The sequence below is a fragment of the Nanorana parkeri genome, unplaced genomic scaffold, assembly GCF_000935625.1.
Source record: "Nanorana parkeri isolate BGI_ZX_2015 unplaced genomic scaffold, ASM93562v1 scaffold1584, whole genome shotgun sequence".
Taxonomy (NCBI): Eukaryota; Metazoa; Chordata; class Amphibia; order Anura; family Dicroglossidae; genus Nanorana; species Nanorana parkeri.
Genome location: NW_017307852.1, coordinates 213,729 through 233,465, shown reverse-complemented (window position 1 = coordinate 233,465; position 19,737 = coordinate 213,729). Strand labels below are relative to the sequence as shown.

The following is a 19,737-nucleotide window of genomic DNA, read 5'->3' as shown; positions in this document are numbered from 1 at the left end:
GGTGTGCGCCGCCCTCAGGGAATCTGCCGCACCAGGCAAACGCCTTGTTTGCCTCGCGGCAGATACGCCCTGTGCATGACTGTAGACTTTTATTGGGAGAGAAGCAGTTGTGAGCAAAGGCCTGTTAACACTGGTCCTACTGCTTGTTGTAGTAAGCTGCAATCATTTTTAAAAGCCCATTCGCACTTGTTGAATGATTACACTGTGTAACATCCTTTACTATTACACCGGAACATTTTGGGGAAAATATGACTGCAGTTCCATCACCTAGCTTGTTGAATCAAAGTTGGAATAGACAGCAGACGTTCTCTTTCAATATGTCTTTATTAAAGTTTCATAAGAACAGAACAGCTCAGTTATGCAGATACAGTGACAACAGTAACAGCAGATAAAAGAACAAAACAAGAATATTGGTTCATAGCAGAATTTAAACCTTTAATAGAAGGGTGAGTTATACAAATTGACAGCGGACTTTAACCACATGTTCCATGTAGTTCAGTGGTTCTCAACCTTTCTAGGGCCGGGACCCCCTGGGAAAATTTGGCAAGTTGTGGTGACCCCCAACAGAGCTCTGGACTCGGGACTTAGTAACGGACTGGATTCAGGACTTAGTAATCCACTGGACTCAGGACTTAGTAATGCACTGGACTCAGGACTTAGTAAGGCACTGGATTCATTAGTAATGTGCAGGACTCAGGACTTAGTAAGGTACTGGATTCAGGACTTAGTAATGCACTGGACTCAGGACTTAGTAAGGCACTGGATTCATGACTTAGTAATGCACAGGACTCAGGACTTAGTAACACACTGGACTCAGGACTTAGTAACGCACTGGACTCAGGACTTAGTAAGGCACTGGACTCAGGACTTAGTAAGGCACTGGACTCAGGACTTAGTAAGGCACTGGACTCAGGACTTAGTAAGGCACTGGACTCAGGACTTAGTAAGGCACTGGACTCAGGACTTAGTAAGGCACTGGACTCAGGACTTAGTAAGGCACTGGACTCAGGACTTAGTAAGGCACTGGACTCAGGACTTAGTAAGGCACTGGACTCAGGACTTAGTAAGGCACTGGACTCAGGACTTAGTAAGGCACTGGACTCAGGACTTAGTAAGGCACTGGACTCAGGACTTAGTAATGCACTGGACTCAGGACTTAGTAAGGCACTGGACTCAGGACTTAGTAAGGCACTGGACTCAGGACTTAGTAAGGCACTGGACTCAGGACTTATTAAGGCACTAGACTCAGGACAAAGCAACACACTGGACTCAGGACATAGCAACACACTGGACTTAAAAAAAAGAAGCACACTCACAAGAATGCAAGCCCTCCGCAGCCCCTGCTATCTGCTTGCCTGCAGCCCTCTCAGTCCCAGCACTGCTAAGATGCCCGCCTCCTGCAGAGCCTGCACTGTATGGGAGGCAGGAGGACAGCAATGGTTGTGAATAGGAAAGTCCTGCTCTAAACACTCCCCGGCTACTAGATGTCGCTGCAGTGGCCAGACAGTGTGTACAGTGCCACTTTTATATTCACAGCCGTTGCTGTCCTCCCGCTGACTGACACTGCTGTGCAAGGAGGAGGCTGAGGAGGCTCTCACCCAGCACAGCAGAAATGAACGCGGCGATATTTAAGACTAATTGATTGTTCTTTCAGTGTGTGATATAACATGGTTATATGGTTAACAGGTGTATCTATCCTTAGGATGTGAAGGGGACATCAGCCAAAGAAAGAAGGTTTTCCTTTTAGATTTTTTTTTGTAAAGTTGTGGTTAAAAGAGAACTATGGGGTCAGGGCTTTTCCCCATAGTTCTCCTTAGGGTAACGGGAAGACACAAACTAGCGTCCTCCCGTTACCCCAAGCTCAATATACTGAGACGCCGCAGCCGGAGCGGATCCCGACAGCGATGTCGAGATCCGCCCAACTGCGTGAGTGACAGCTGGCTCTGCCTATCTAGAGGCAGAACCAGCTGTGCCCGCCCCCTCCCCCGTCCGTTCCGCCAGTCAGCGCTGGCGGATCGGAGCGGGGAGGGGGGAATCCAGCCCCTCCCCTGTCACGGCACAGAGAGCCGTGACAGGATCGAGAGGTGAGCGAACGCCGGTATGTGTTCGCTCACCTCCCGATCTACTGAGCCGACCTGTGACAGTCTCATTGTCACAGGTCGTCTAGAACTATGAGGTGGGTGAAAAGCACTCACCTCATAGTTCTCCTTTAAATAAGTAACATTAAGATATTTTATCTAGGAAACAAATACAAGTAAGGCCAGTAATCCTTTGACACGATAAAGCTCCCATTGCAGTTGTGCTAAAACATTTTCCTGAACATCTGAATGGCGCAGGAGTGTCAAAAGCATACCCCTGCCTCCTGACTGACAGCGTACAAGGCTAATAGGGGTGTTATGAAGTGCTGAGCAATGCATGGTTTGAGCAGATAACTTGAAGAGGAAGGTCTCAGGAGAGGCGATGAGCAGAAATACAATCAGAGCATTCAATAAAATGACAAAATTGGGGAACACATGGATGAAGTGTAGAACTATTTTAGCTGCTCACCGGTGTATATTTTATTGTGTCATTTTTCATTTGTCTGCAGTGTTGCCCTTAACATCAGCACATATCAAATTAAACAACATCAGCTAAATGAGAACTTAAATAATTAAACAAGAGTCATTGTGAAATGGTGGTAGACCACAGAGAAGATTGCTCTACCTGAGTAATGATGATGATGACTGTGTATGACAAGTCTCGGGACCAGACTAGTTAATGTTGCATTTTTAGCTTAACATTGAAAATGCAGAATATGATTTTCCACATGACATCATCCCATTTCCTCTAACTCTAATGCGTGTATCCATTTCACATGTACCCATTTATGCACAGCTTCTCTTATCTCCTGGTTCCGTAGACTATATACAGCAGGATTCAGTAGCGGTGTGAACACGGTATATAAGAGGGAGATAATTTTGTTGACATTTAGTGAACTTCCCGAAGGTGGTGCCGTGTATTTCGCAATTAATGTTCCATAGTATATTGTAACTACTATGATGTGGGAAATACAAGTGGAGAAGGCTTTTCTTCTTCCAGAATTGGTGGAAATTTTCAAAATTGTGAAGAAGATTCTGACATAAGTCACCATCACAAACATAAAGGGAAGAAGCACAATGGGTATGGAAAATACAATAGTTTCTAATTCCAAGACGTAGGTGTCCACACAAGAGACATCAAGGAGAGGAGCAAGGTCACAGTAGATGTGGTCAATGATGTTGCAACCACAGAACTCCATGAGAGACACTGGAATTATAGAGATCAGGCTGAGAAGAAAGCCAAGTGACCAAGACCAAGCAACAAGATGGAAACAAACCTTAATATACATTATTGTGATATAGTGTAATGGAACGCAGATGGCCAAGTATCGGTCGTAAGACATCACCGTCAAGAGGAAACATTCAGAAATTGTTGAGGAGCAACCGAAATAGTACTGTGTGACACAAGCACTGACCAGCATTGTTTTGCCTGTACTTAATAAGGTACACAACAAGTATGGAACCACATGTGTAGACAATAAGATGTCAGAAAGGGATAAATGACACAAAAAGAAATACATCGGAGTGTGGAGCTTTTCACAGCCCCAAATCAGCACAATTATGAAGGCGTTCCCAGCTATTGTGAAAATGTAGATCACAGAAAACAAAACAAAAAGTGAATAATTCAGACCGACAGAACCTTGAATGCCCACTAGAATGAACTCAGTGATTCTTGTCTGGTTGCAGGAAATCATCATAGCAGATTGAACAGATTTTAATGGCCAATGGAACAATGGAATGCACTTTTAAAGGTCTTTAATAACTCTTGCATCAAAACAGAGGATAGCAGTACATATTGCTCCTTTTATATATTAATCCTCAGCTATTTTACAGTGGGCGTTCTTACCAGCCAGTGTTAGCTTGTAATGAGAATGCAGATATTCACTCGGCTCTTCCAGCAAATGTTCTTCCTCTCAGAAGATCCCTGGCTGTGGATGTGTCTCCGTTATATGGATACCAATGTTCCAGCTGGTTTGTTCTTCATTCCGGTTGTCTCCCCAGTCTGCTGTTTCCAAATCTTTATGTATGCTTATCCCACTGCTTCTTTATGAGCACCTGAAGAAGTCCACCTAGGATGAAATGAGTAGAGTAATAAAGTGGTGTCATGTTAATACAGTGTTACATGTTTTTATCGACTTTATGCTTAAAAAATTATAAAGGACCATTTGCATGAGGGGACTGTGTGGTGTTTTTTATATTTCTCTCTATAACATTGACTAGAAGTGAACATGTGATATGCAAGCAGTGGCATTTAGACTTGTGCGCCGTCAAAATATTTGTTCCGTTTCGTTCCGTTTCGTAATATCCATTATTTCGTATTTCTTAATTCATATCCGAAACTCATTTCGCATTCGTACGAAATACGAATTTTCGTTAGTGGCGGTTATATTTTCTTAACTTTACGAACATTCGTTATGATGAAGTTAAAAAGCAAAAATACCTTTGTTAATATTGGAGTCGATGTGGTAGTTGTTTTTTTATCCGAAATACGAATCCTGTTAACGGATTCCGTATCCGAATTTCGTATTTCGGACTTCAACTCCAAAACTACCATCAACTCCAATATAAATGTACTTTGCTTTTTAACTTCAATATAACGAATGTTCGTAACGGAACGAAAATACGCCAACGGAATTTCGGATTTCCTGCCTGTATTGTAATGCAACTCTCAGCAGCAGGAGAGAAAACCTCTGATTGGTCAACCAAAAAGAAAAACGAATTCCGTTAACGGATTCCGTATCTAAATTTCGTAATTCGGACTTTAAAAAAAACTACCATCAACTCCAATATAAATGTGCTTTGCTTTTGAACTTCAATATAACGAATGTTCGTAACGGAGCGAAATTCCGTCAACGGAATTTCGTATTTCCTGCCTGTGTATTGTAATGCAACCCTCAGCAGCAGCGGATCCGTATTTCGGAATTAAAAAAAAATCTTGTCATGTTGTTCAACCTCATTTACAGGGGTAATGTTAGTTCCTGTTTCAAAGAAATTCGGATCCGAAATTCGTTAACGGAATTTCGTATTTCGGATATAATTCGTAAACTGCCATTCGGATTTCGTATGCTTCCGAATGTACGAATTTCAGGAAAATTTGTACGAATTTCGATTCGTAACAAAACGAATTGCACATGTCTAGTGGCATTAGAGGGTTGATTTCACTAGTGCAAGCTTCGAGATATTGGTATCCTCATAGTGAAGATACATCTACAGCCAGGAACCTGCTAAGAGGAGAAGAACCTTCTACAACAGCTACATGGACATCTGAGTGCATGTTGACCTGCATTCACATACTAGGTAAACACTGTTTAGTAAGTGAGCCCATGGTAGGCAAGCTTCGAGATATTGGTATCCTCATAGTGAAGAGACATCTACAGCCAGGAACCTGCTAAGAGGAGAAGAACCTTCTGCAACAGCTGCATGGACATCTAAGTGCATGTTGACCTGTATTCACATACTAGGTAAACACTGTTTAGTAAGAGAGCCCATGGTAGGCTAGTTGAGGATTGACATGTAGGAGAAGAAACTCATAGAGCTCTCAATGACATTAGTACAAAAAAGTCATCAATGTGCTTATTCTGGGACAGCATGTTGTCTTAATATGACCCTGATGGTTGAGGTATATTTTTACCAGGCCTTCTTACCTTTGTGCCCTCCAAGTCCATTTTTTATAGTAGGGAACATGTCCTCTTACACAGTAAACCCAAATTTAGGTCAAGGAGTATATTGACATTGTTGTACTTAGAATACATACCTTTTATCTGACCCATCTTACCAGGCAGCAACAATAAATCAGTGTTTGCGTGACTTATATAGCAGTCTATTGACTGCTAATGAGCTTTTCCATGTAACTATTCCCATGGTGTCAATTAAACATTAAAGGGAATTCAATTATTTTTAATTGCTATTATTTTGCTATTTTTCCTTTTTTTTTTCTCAAGAAATCAACTTGATTAAATAAATGTATTGACTATTAGTGTGTGTTCATGGTTTATGAACCTTGTTTCTTTGTGAAGATTGTAAGTATATATGTACATGGTGCAGCCAGATTTACACATCACAGGCACAGACTTTGCTCCTGCTTTGCAGTGCTATACAATAGTTGTGCTTTACCGATCCTTCTCACAACATAAGTCTAGTTCATGAGTCAAATGACTCCTGATAACTCCCAATCTGAATGCTTGTTCTTACCCAGTTGTGTAGTCCAGCAGGGCAGAACTGGACAGGGATGATAAGACTGCTTGGGAACTTGGCTGACTTTACTACAGTGGCAATAGCCGTATAGTAAAGTTCCAGATGACAGTGAGCATCAACTGCCATCTAGAGCTGCAAAAATGAGCTATGCTATAATATTCCCCCAAGTCCCTTCATCTGAGCCCCACTTTGTCAAAGCTCTTTGTGCTTTTATTAAAAGCAAAAACAGAATGGGGAAACAAACGTGACTTTAAAGGAGATCTATGAGGTGAGTGATTACCACTCATCCTCATAGTTAGAGCCGACCTTTGACAAAGAAGCTGTCACAGGCTGGCTCTATCGATCGGGAAGTGAGCAGAAACATGCAGCCGATTTGCTCACTTCTCGATCGTCTCCCTGCAGTGAGCAGTGCCTGTCAGTCACCGCTCCCCGTAGGGATTCTACCCCTCCTCTCTCTGATACTCCAGCGCAGAGTGGAGGAACGAGTGGGGGAGCTTGCGCTGCCTCTAGATAGATCACAATTTTTCTATGCATTTTTAATTTTGGTTAAAAATTATTTAGTTGTTTTTTTTTTACCCCATCAAGCTATCTCTGCCCTGATGAAGCAAACATGGGCAGGGACAGCAATCCCAACTGGGTAAAAATAATTGCAGATGAAAAGGGGATTTTTTTAGGAGTGTGGCCACATTTTATGGTAGACTCATTTCAACCCCAGTTAATCCTGTTCGAGTTAGAACCGAACACGGGGGTGTTCGGCTCATCACTAGTCCTCATAAGCCTTTTCCTGTGATTCTCTCCCCATGGGTAAGAAGGCAGGGGCAGGCAGCAGCACAAATGAAGAATACAATCCTACAGCTATAGGTTGCTAATGCCTTCCCCAGAGTGAAGTCTTAAAACTCCAAGCAGCATTTACCAACTTCCACCCCATCTCCAGTAAAAACCTTCTAATGCCAAGTTTATTTCTGCAGCAGATGACTGTATGGCAGTTTTGCACTTCAACTTCTTCCATAACAGCTTGCAAAAACAGCCCCCTTCCCCTAGCTCATGGCCTGGGCATGTCCCACATTAACATGGTCCAACCCACCATCTCTATTTTTTACCTTTATTTACAGATTTACAATTTTTATAGATTTTTCCATTTATTTTATTTGTTCATTTTTATTCTTTTGTGTTCTAAGGCCGTCCCTGCCTCGGTCAAGCAAACACAAGCAGGGATGTCAAGGTTGAAAATGAAATGAAAGTGATCATATCCATGAACTACTGGGCTTCAAGGATGTACCTCTGGATAGTGGTGGTGCAATATGTGCTTGAGTTAGTAGGCTGCCCTGTTGTACCTATCGTTTAGAGAGGGCCATCAACACCGTGAGGGAATTTGTGACTTAGGAGCTGACTGAAAAAAATGATTTACACCTGGATCACAGAGGACTACCAATCATCCATTACATATGTTACTGATAAAATCAATATATTTATTTTATATACTGTATGCTTAACTATGTAAAGACAAAACACTTCTTGGGTGTACAGGGATATGACAGGGGGTTGTAATGTGTCTAGCTTAAAGGAGAACTATGGGGTTAAGGCTTTTTCCCATAGTTCTCCTAAGGGTAATGGGAGGACACAAACTAGCGTCCTCCCGTCACCCAAAGCTCAGTATACCGCAATCTGTAGCTCGCGGTATACTGAGACACTGCAGCCAGAATGGATTCCGACAATTATGTCTGGATCCACCCAGCTGCGTGAGTGACAGCTGGTTCTGCCTATCTAGAGGCAGAGCCAGCTTTACAAGCCCCCTCCCCGTCCATTCCACCAGTCAGCGCTAGAGGATTGGACTGGCCCTCTGGCCCTCTACCACCTGACAAATGTCAGGTGGTCAATATAAACTGGCCACTCAATGTATATAAACCATCTATAGCTAATGGCCAGCTGATTGTCCATTTGAGTAAGCAAGACATACTCTATTGCATACATACATATTGCAACTCCTTCCTCATTGGCTTACCTCTACACAGGCTGTCCCCCCTTCAGTCTTTCATGAATGATGCTGCTGCTAGACTCATTCACCTAACCAACTGCTCAGTGTCTGCAACCCCCTCTGCCGATCCCTGCTCTGGCTTCCAATAGCCCAAAGGATAAAATACAAAATATTAACAATGACTTACAAAGCCGTCCACAACTCTGCCCCCGGCTATATCTCAAACCTTGCCTAACTGTCCCTTCCGCTCTTCAAAAGACCTTCTTCTTTCAGGCTCCCTCGTCAACTCCTCCCATGCTCACCTCCAGGACTTCACTAGAGTCTCTCCCATCCTCTGGAACTCTTTACCCCAACCTGTCCGTCTGTCTCCCACTCTGACTGCCTTTAGGTGATCCCTTAAGACTCATCTCTTCAGGGAAGCCTATCCCACCTCAACCTAACCACCGAACCATCAAGTTCTCGAACAATTCATCCCAACACAGCTACCTCCTCATGTATCACTGGCCCCTCCATTTTAGATTGTAAGCCCTCAGGGGCAGGGCCCTCCTTACCATCTTGTCTTGAATTGTATTGTGATTGTAATGTCTTCCTTATATTGTAAAGCGCTGCGCAAATTGTTGGCGCTCTATAAATTCTGTATAATAATAATAATAATAATAATAATAACAATAATAATCTCTTATAAGGCGGTCTCCATTCAAATTGATTCTAGATCATGGTAGAAAGGGCTTATAGCTCACCATTTCATTTAAACCAGGGGAAACGGTCGCCTTAAGCTTGTAAATCCACCTGGATTCTTTTTTGTAACAACTTGTTGTCCCGATCACCACCTGTAAGATCCTCCTGTACATGCTCCAAACCCAAAAAATTAGATCATTGTATTATATAACTTTATTGATAGCTTCTCTTGGTTCCGTAGACTATATACAGCAGGATTCAGTAGCGGTGGAAACACTGTATACTTCCTGAAGGAGGTGCCGTGTATTTCGCCATTAATGTTCCATAGTATATTGTAACTACTATGATGTGGGAACTGAAGGTGGAGAAGGTTTTCCTTTCCTTTCCAGAGTTGTTTGAAATCTTCAGGATTGTGAAGAAGATTGTAACATAAGTCACCATCACAAACACAAAGGGGAGAAGTATAATGGGTATGGAGAATGCAATAGATTCTATTTTTAAGGCGTAGGTGTCTGAACAAGACCACGTCAAGGAGAGGAGCCAGCCATGGATTGACCAGGAAGTCGGCTCCATGTGAGTGAAAGTACGGGTATGGTTACTAAGTATCGGCGAGTGCCGAAATAATAAAATTGGTACTCGTACTCGATACCGAAATCGGCACATCCCTAATAACTATGTCATCAAATTATTTTAATTACTGTTTTAAATAATGTTTAACCATCATAAGGCTTCTTTCACACTGGGTAATTCGGGATCCCTGTGACAGATGTCCTTATTAGATGTGGCTGCTGTACCGGTTCAAGTCAATGACCAGGTGACATTGGCCGCATTTGTTAGCAGCAGTCAGAAAAGTGTAAAATCACCAGCACTCGGTAACTGTCGTTTTTAGATCTTCGTGATCAATTATTGATGTCACATGTATCACAAAAGCCAATGTTTCAGGGCCCCTTCATCCGACATAAGGACTATGTCGCCCTGATGAAGGGACCCTGTGTGGCCCCAAAACGTTGGCTTTTGTGATACATGTGACATCAATAAATGATCACGAAGATCTAAAAAATGACAGTTACCGAGTGCTGGTGATTTTCCACTTCTTTAACTTGAAGTTACACGGCGCCATCCGTGTTCATCACTGTGAGCGCAACATTGACTACTGGTTCCAGACGCTGTAAGGCGCGCAGGAGAAACATCCATACAAAAACGTTGTAGGCAGCAGTCCACATGTAATATGACCACATGGCGTCTTGAACATCTATCCCGCATCCAGGGACTGTGATATATTCCAAACTCCAAGATGGTATTATAAAGGGTCTCTACAGTGTCTAATATTTCATTTTTAGCCATTTAAAAAAAAAATCAGATGAGGAACCACCAGGTCTAGTGGCCTTCCTATTTGCTAGATGTGATATTGTGGATTTGATCTCCTCTTGAGTGATTCTGCCATTTGGTTGTTCTAGATATCTAAGACCCTTTTTCCAATCTGCTCCAATATGATATATTTTCCTTCCCCTATTTACTTTTTACTTGTTTTCACTCACTTTCTTGCTGGAGATCATAACTGCTACTTCTCTGTACACCCCAATGGGCTTTTTTTAAATTGATACCAGCATTTGGCTTTTTGGACCTGTTTTCTTTATGCTTGCTAGATTCACCAAGTGCAACATACCGGGCCTTCCTCTTTTAATATGCATGAGTATCTCCAAAATTCACTAACCTTCATTTCTAGTTGTTTTATACTGGAATGAGGTCAGTGGCGTAACAATCACCATAGCGACCCAGGCGGCCGATATGGGGCCCGGGGCACAGTGGGTCCCGGCCAGATGCCGTGCGGGCCGCCAGGGTCGTTATGGGATCCTCTGCTGGTGGCATTCACTGGCGGCTGAAGACGAACACGCCGCTATTAATATCACTGACAGTAATCTGTGCAGCAGCGCGTTCCTCTCCACAGAGTCAATGAGAGCCAGCAGCTGCAGTGGAGGAGGAAGCGGGTCCCGTGGTCGGCAGCAGGGGAGGAGGCAGGGCCCAGTGACAAATAAGGAGGCAGGCCCGACGACAGAGGAGGCGGGGCCCATCAGCGACCAAGGAGGAAGAGGAGGCGGACAGGTAAGGAGTGTGACCAGCCCACCTGAGGGTGACCCTGCATAGAGTCAATGAGAGCCAGCAGCGGCAGTGGAGGAGGAAGCGGGTCCCGTGGTCGGCAGCAGGGGAGGAGGCAGGGCCCAGTGACAAATAAGGAGGCAGGCCCGACGACAGAGGAGGCGGGGCCCATCAGCGACCAAGGAGGAAGAGGAGGCGGACAGGTAAGGAGTGCGACCAGACCATCTGAGGGTGACCCTGCATAGCCCACCATAGAAAGTCTATGGTGGGCTCTGCAAGTTCACCCTCAGGTGGGATCTCGAGTGGGCTCTGCAAGGGGTATAACTAGAAATCGCAGGGCCCCATACAAAATTTTGCTATGGGGCCCTGTGATTTCTAGTTACGCCCCTGAATAGGGTGTTCATTCAGGCTGATGGATATGTGTTTTGTCCACTGCTGGGTGCCTCCATCTTGGGTGTAATATCCTCAAAATAATGTCCTCAAAATAAGCTGAGCTGTCACTCAAGCAAGGTCCTGTCACATTACCTACATGCAGAAGTCAGTGCTTTCACTAGTGTCCTAGTAACATGATCTGCAAAGGTTGCATAGTAGGGACTGGCCTGTACATACTGCTCAATACTGATTAACCAATCCACTGTAATGGAATAACAAAGCTTCTGCGCTAAAAGGCCTTACAGGGAGCTGTAGGGAAAGATGATGTGGCATTAAGGCAAGGAAGCAAGAGTGAGCGGTGGGGGGACTAAATGATTTGACACTCCTGGAAGTGTCAGATTTGGATGCATACACTGGTGCCTGTAATGCATACTATACATTACATTATACATTAGGTTTTTATTCAAGAGTGGTGAGTATTATTTTTCATTTTGTGCAGTTATGCTCAGATTGAAAAGTCAGAAGCGATTACAGGGTCTATTAAAAATAAGTACATTGACCTAAAACTATTATCTTTTTCCTCTTATAATTTTAATTAACATGTACCCATTTCTGCATAGCTTCTTTTATTTCACGGTTCCGTAGGCTATATACAGCAGGATTTAGTAGCGGTGTAAACACGGTATATAAGAGGGAGATAACTTTGTTGACATTCAATGAACTTCCCGAAGGAGGTGCTGTGTATTTCGCAATCAAGGTTCCATAGTATATTGCGACAACTATCATGTGGGAACTGCAAGTAGAGAAGGCTTTCCTTCTTCCGGAGATGGTGGAAATCTTCAGGATAGCAATGAAGATTCTAATGTAAGTCATGATGACAAACAAGAAGGGAAACAGCACAATGGGTATGGAAAATATAATGGTTTCCAGTTCTATGATGGAGGTATCTGAGCAAGAAGCGTTGAGGAGAGGAGCATGATCACAGTAAAGGTCATCAATGATGTTACAACCACAGAACTCCATGCGAGACATCAGAATAACAGAAGACAGATTGAGGAGACACACAAGTGACCAAGACCAAACAACGAGGTGGATGCAGAACTTCATGTGCATAATGGTCTTATAGTGCAATGGGCTACAGATGGCCAAGTATCGATCGTAAGACATGGCCGTAAGGAGGAAACATTCAGAAACGGCTGAAGAGGAACCAAAAAAATACTGTGTAAGGCAAGAGCTCACCAAGATAGATTTACATTTACCTATTAACATACACAATAGGTATGGGGCCACGTTTGTAGACAATAAGATGTCAGAAAAGGATAAATGGCACAAAAAGAAATACATCGGAGTGTGAAGCTTGTCACTTCTCAGAACCAGCACAATGATGAGGACGTTCCCAGCTATGGTGAAAATGTAGGTGACAGAAAGTAGAGCAAAAAGTGAATACTTCAGACCCATAGAACCTTGTATCCCGAGCAGAACGAACTCAGTGATTCTCGTTTGGTTGCAGGAACTCATCGTAGACTGTCAGCAGATTTGAGTGGTCTGTGGAAATGAACGGGGATCAGGAGTGCTTCAGTTCACATTCACTATTAAACAAAACAAATACTTAGTAACTCTACATTTCTAGTTGATATGGAGGTATAACAAAAATGTTTCTCAATTTACTTACAGTAGATCTAAAGCAAATCTCTAAAATCTCTAATAAGCTTTAAAGGAGAACTATGGGGTCAGGGCTTTTCCCCGTAGTTCTCCTTAGGGTAACGGGAGGACACAAACTAGCGTCCTCACGTCACCCTAGGCTCAGTATACAGCTGCGTGACTGACAGCTTGCTCTGCCTATCTAGAGGCAGAGCCAGCTGTACCCGCCCCCTCCCCATCCGTTCTGCCAGTCAGCGCTGGCGGATCGGAGCAGGGAGGAGGGAATCCAGCCCCTCCCCTGTCATGGCAGAGAGCCGTGACAGGATCGAGAAGTGAGCGAGCGCCTGTATGTGTTCGCTCACCTCCCGATCTACTGAGCCGACGTGTGACAGTCTCATTGTCACAGGTCGGCTAGAACTATGAGGTGAGTGAAAAGCACCCACCTCATAGTTCTCCTTTAATGTGTCAATGTAATTTCAAAAGTTGTCTATTTTATCCCCGCAGCTTTCATCAAAGCTAACCTCTAGGTAGACGTAAAAGACACAAATTAATGCAGCTCTTAAAAAAAAAAATGAAAAACAATATGTCTTTATTAAAGTTTAAAGCATTACAAAGCACTCAACAACGCAGTTGAGTATAGAACAGGGCTCAAAGTATGTATAAAACATGAGCGTACATTGTCATACATAGTAGAAGGTTATGCATCAGTGAACATTGATGAACAAGAAGATGGAATAACAATGTTACAAGGATGGATAAATAACAACGTAGGTATACTGTACATAGATTATAATTACATATAAACAGTGTCAGGTACTTTGCATGAAAAGGAGGGTGGAGAAGGAAAGACAGAGAAAAAAGGAGCGGAGGAAGAGGAATAGCAAGAAGAGTGGGTAAGGTGGGAGTTCTGTGATTTTTAATGCATCCATAAAGTGACACTAAACTCAGGAGTGAAATCTTAAAAATACATTCAAGTTCCTTAACTATTACCAAAAATGTATCTTATTTGTGTATCACTCGACTGTAGATCCTCCAATCATCTCTGAATTGGTGCTGACACTGTCCTTCCTTCTGGAGGGGGGCTACTTGTGTTCCCCATGGTCCCTGCGTGTGTTGTAAAGAAGCCCCCACTCCAAGCTCGCTCCCGGGATGCACTACAATCTCATGTTTAGTTTACTGATTTGCATTGCGATTGTAGTCCATCCCGGGAGCGAGCTTGCAGCGGTGACTACTTTAAAACACACACAGGGACCATGGGGAGCAAAAGTAGCCCCCCCTCCAGAAGGAAGGACAGTGTCAGCACCAATTCAGAGATGATTGGAGGATCTACAGTCGAGTGATACACAAATAAGATACATTGTTGTTCATAGATAAGGGACTTGAATGTATTTTTAATGTTTAACTTCTGAGTTTAGTGTCACTTTAATTATGACATGCCGGGGGTGATGTCATGCCGGCCATGCACATGACTTATTCATTTCATGATAGTTGTAAATAAATCGATATATATGCAACGCTCATTCTTTAGTATTTTATATGCTGTAATACGCTCACAGGATTTTTGTCCCTCCTCTTACCCAAGGTCCAGGAATCATCTGCAAACCTATCTCCGATGGATCAGAATCCCGCCCCTCACAGACATCACGCGGCGGAGCCATGGGTGCACACAGACACTCATGTTATATGATCTATAACATGGCCGTAATAATTATTTTATTACTTTCATTTATTCTCACTAGTTGAATACTTATAATATTCAACTAGTGAGAATAAATGAAAGTAATAAAATAATGAATATAATAATTAGAAATATTAGATGTATAAATATGTAAATGTTTTTTGCACACCAAAATAATTTGTTCTATTGATATCCAATCAGCTGGGCTGTCACACAACATAATAATTGACTAAACAAGATCTTTAAGTATTTCTAAAACTAAGAACAGAAATGTAATTTACTTCAGCTCCTTTGGCTGCCCATTGGGCCAGACCTGATAGGCAGCCCAAGGACCAACTGAAGTTGTTCGTACCGCAGGCTGACAATACTGCAGCTAATTGCTAGGCAGTGTCTTAGCGTTGTCATCCTGCAGCAGGAATTGCTTTCACTGGCAGAATTTCTTAGTGATATATAGGGTTGCACAGATACCAAGTACAGTACTCGATACAAGTACAAGTACATGTACCGATACTTTTGAGCTCCAAGACTACACTAGATAAAAATTCAAAAAGTTAGGAGGCGGCTGTCATGTGTAAGGAGGACACGGAGCTCCCGGGATTTGTACATCTCTAATGTATGATTTTGTTTTTATAAATATAAATAAAGGGATGCACAGATACCAGTTTTGCGAGTACGAGTACTGATACATTTTTGTTTATTGTCATGTGACAGTTTTTCTAAAACAATACAGACTAATGATTTCAGGACAGTGGTGGAGCACCAGAGCCAGGTCCCAGCGGCAACAGCTGCCACCCTTGTAGTTCTCGTAAAAATGGCAAGTATCGGCACTGGTACTCGAAAAGTATCTGTGCATCCCTAAACCTTGCAACAGATTCAGCAAAAAATTTGCGTAAGGAAATTGTATATATTTATGCATGATGCCAACTATACTGCAAAAAAAAAAAACGATTTGGGGTTTACCTTCATTTTGATGCGAAGCATGGCCCTGTGGTTGAGATAATTTTTTAACTGCACCTAATAGTTTATTACCAGTCGGCTTACCTTAAATCCCATCAATTTAATGATTTACAGTAGGCAGTATTTGTCATTTATAAACATATCAAAATTCTCCTGTATAAAAGTGCTGTCCAGATTCATGTTATCACTGTAATAAAACAACAAGCACTTACTAAAGGGTACTTGTCAAATGTTATATAGCGAATTCTACCTCCCGTTGGGCTTTGTGTCATGTTTATGATCCCATAGGGTCTAATTAACCATTAAGTGGGATGTAAAACAATATCCTATCTACGTTATCTTTCCTCATAGTAAAAAAGTTGTTGGTCATCATTACCATGTTATACTGTATATTGCATTTTTCTTTTTATATGCTGATTATATCATTTGAATATTTCCAATAAAACGAATCTTTGGATACTTTCACAAAGTAGCTCTGATTTAGATGGCATTTCCAGTAGGCAAGGGGCTATACTTTGTGTCAACTGCTTAGCTGCGAAGGAACCTTTGATGATTGGCTAAATTAAAGAAGACAATTCATCTGGATTTCATGGGATCCATTTCAGCCAGATCCATTATGCTCTATATACTGCTTCCCAGTGCAACTTCAGCCTCTTGTCAGTTGATTCTGTATTTTGAAAATATCTCTCCCATAGTAGGTTGGTTTTCAGGGCTTATAGCCTGGAGATGTTAAAGTGGAAGTTAAAAAAAAAAAAATGTTTTAAAGTTGCTAGAAGGTAGAGATTTTTGGCAGAAAAGACACTTCTACTGAAAAATGAATCTTCTTCTTCCCTATGGGGATTTTTTATTGTATGTGTACATTGTACGGCACATGCACCATGCAGCAGGAAACTCTTGGCTAATTAATGGAAATTGACCTGATGCCAGGGAGGATGTACAGGGAACTCCCCGTTATTCGGCATCCATGGGGATCAGTAGGATCCGGATAAATGTTGTTTCTGGTTGCTTGTGAGTTACTATTAAAAATAGGTCTAACTAATGACATGCCCCATACTACACCCTATACTATACCCCATACTATCCCTCATACTATAACCCCATACTATACCCCCATACTACACCCGATACTACACCCCATACTACACCTCATACTATACCCCATACTGTACCCCATACTGTACCCCATACTACATCCCATACTATACCCCATACTATACCTCATACTATACCTCATACTATACCCCATACTACACCCCATACTACACCCCATACTACACCCCATACTACACCCCGTACTATACCCCGTACTATACCCCATACTATACCCCATACTATACCCCATACTACACCCCATACTATACCCACATACTACACCCAATACTATACCCCATACTATCCCCCATACAAAATCCCATACTATACCCCCATACAACACCACATCCTATACCCCCATACTACACCCCATACTACACCCCATACTATAACCCATACTATACCCCATACTACATCCCATACTATAACCCATACTACACCCAATACTATACCCCATACTATCCCCCATACTATACCCCATACTATACCCCATACTATACCCCCATACAACACCTCATCCTATACCCCCATACCATAACCCATACTGCACACCATACTACACCCCATACTGCACACCATACTACACCCCATACTATACCCCATACTATACCCCATACTACACCCCATACTATACCCCATACTACACCCCATACTATATCCCATACTACATCCCATACTATACACCATACTATACTCCATACTATACCCCATACTACACCCCATACTATACTCCATACTATACCCAATACTACACCCCATACTATACCCCATACTACACCCCATACTACACCCCATACTATATCCCATACTATACCCCATACTATACCCCATACTACACCCCCCCAGACTATACTCCATACTATACCCAATAATATGCCCCATACTATACCCCATACTAAACCCCATACTATACCCCATACTATACCCCTTACTATACCCCATACTAAACCCCATACTATACCCTATACTATACCATACCATAAACTCTGTATTGACGTCATATTTATATTGAAATGCAGTAATCGAAAGCAAATTAAGACACATGGGCACACAATTGTTTCCAGGATAATACATGTCACAAATCAGCAGGACAGTGAGCATGCAGGGGATTTTTTTAAATGCTTAGATGAGAGTTCGGGTTAGTTGAATACCGGATAACTGAGAGTTTACTGTATTTCCTTTCTGTGCACATGCGCGGGAGTTACATTGTCAGTGAATGCCCAATGGCAGAAGAAGATGCCTGGAAACCTGGAAGTGACGGTGGAAGTAGGTAACAGAGGATTTATTGCACATTGCTAGAGAAGGGCACATGTGTGCTATAATGTACACCAAAAACATATCCTACAATGTAAAGCAAACATCAGTCACATCATCTAGGAATGTAGGTCAATTTGTTTCTCATGATATATGGCACCACAACCTCCAGGAGCCCCCCTGGGTCCCCCCTGGAAAGGTATTCCCCCATGCTGAGGTATGGTTTAGGGAGGGTGGCAACACATTCACTGCCCCTCTCTTTTCTTGACAGCCTAGATAAGGGTCTGGATTGGATTTCAGAGGGGGCATCCTATTATATTTTTTTGAAAAAAGTTGGACTTCACATGTGGTTATGTAGATTAAGAGGGAGTTGTACATCACTTGTGAGATTTAACATTGGATTTTCTATATGTACACATTTTATGAGATGTACTAGCACATCCTTTTTTTTCCCTATGTTTATTATGGATTATAGTGTCTAGACCCTTGGATCTCAACTGGTGGGTCGTGACCCAAAAGTGGGTCGCGACCCTGTGTTCAGTGGGTCCCCGTGTGCCTTCCACTTTTCTCCTCAGCCTCCCCCTAGTGCAGCAATGTCAGTTCTTGCGCCAAGCAAGCATTCAAAATATGCTGCCCAGTGCCAAGTGTCAGCTTGAGGTAGGGTGTGCTCCATGCACATGTGCATTGCTTACAGCTCCCTCGCATGACCTGTAGAGATGCCTGGACTGGTGTGATGTAACATACTGGCTCTCAGCACCTCTACAGGGTGCGCAAGGGAGCTGTACAAGCACTGCACATATGGATGGAGCTCCATCGCAGTACAGCAGCGCACACCGGACCCCAGGCTGGGGATCCACTCTAGTTCTCATAAGGAAGGGAGACTGGGTTGATCTTAAAAAAAAGAAAAACATTTTATTTTTTTGTAGTGTGTATGTTTGTGTGAGATTGTGTCTGTGGTTGTCTGTTTTTGAGGGCGCTAATTGCACAGTCCCGTACTGCACAGTCCCGTAATGCACAGTACTTCGCAATCGCACCTACCACGCGTTTTGTTGTTAAAAGTGCATTGCATTGCCATTCATTTGAATGGCACCCCAAATGCACCTCCCACCCACAGTTCTATTGCCCGCAATGCCGTGCGTTCCATTGCAGTGCGACTTGGATCACGACTTAATGACCAAGGACAAATGTGGGTCCTGAGGTTACACAGGTTGAGAACCAGTGGTCTAGACCATTAGACCTAGAGCTTTTTCTTACCATCATCAGCACAGGCATTGTGCAACACAGGTGTTGTGTATAACACAAAATTGTTTATCACTTTGTGACAATTTCACACTATTTTTTTCACATTTTAGGAATATAATTTTTTTAGTTTGTGAACCGCAGTGCTATTTTCTTTCTCTTTCCCTATTTTGGGTGTACTCACCTATTAAGCACAGCTGCTCTTAGAGTGTTATTTGATTCCTAGCGCAGTTTTTTTCTATCTACTATTATATTACTATTTTTTTGCCTGGGATTCTCTTCTAAATCCATACTATACCCTTATTAAGGATAAGTTAATAATGGTTGGTGGCGTTCAGGGGGACTCCACAGTTTTTTGCATGGCACGTCTCCTGAAACATACCAAGTCACACACTCTGCCGAAAAAAATAAGTAATGAAAAAACTGTGGATCCCCCCCCCCCCCAAAAAAAAAACTACCCCACCCTTTCACCACACAAAACC

General features: G+C 42.7%; 2 protein-coding genes across 2 annotated transcripts; both read right to left on the bottom strand.

Moving 5' to 3' along the window:
- Positions 1 to 2,812: 2,812 nt before the first annotated feature.
- On the bottom strand, positions 2,813 to 3,772 carry LOC108798912 (olfactory receptor 6B1-like). The gene has a single exon (XM_018570718.1). It carries the CDS (start codon positions 3,770 to 3,772, stop codon positions 2,813 to 2,815), a length of 960 nt encoding a protein of 319 aa, XP_018426220.1.
- An 8,213-nt stretch (positions 3,773 to 11,985) lies between these two features.
- LOC108798911 (olfactory receptor 6B1-like) lies at positions 11,986 to 14,693 on the bottom strand. Its single transcript, XM_018570717.1, has 2 exons — positions 14,613 to 14,693; positions 11,986 to 12,918 (listed from the first exon to the last, which is right to left on the bottom strand). Exons 1-2 carry the CDS (start codon positions 14,691 to 14,693, stop codon positions 11,986 to 11,988), a joined length of 1,014 nt encoding a protein of 337 aa, XP_018426219.1.
- Between the last annotated feature and the right edge of the window lie 5,044 nt (positions 14,694 to 19,737).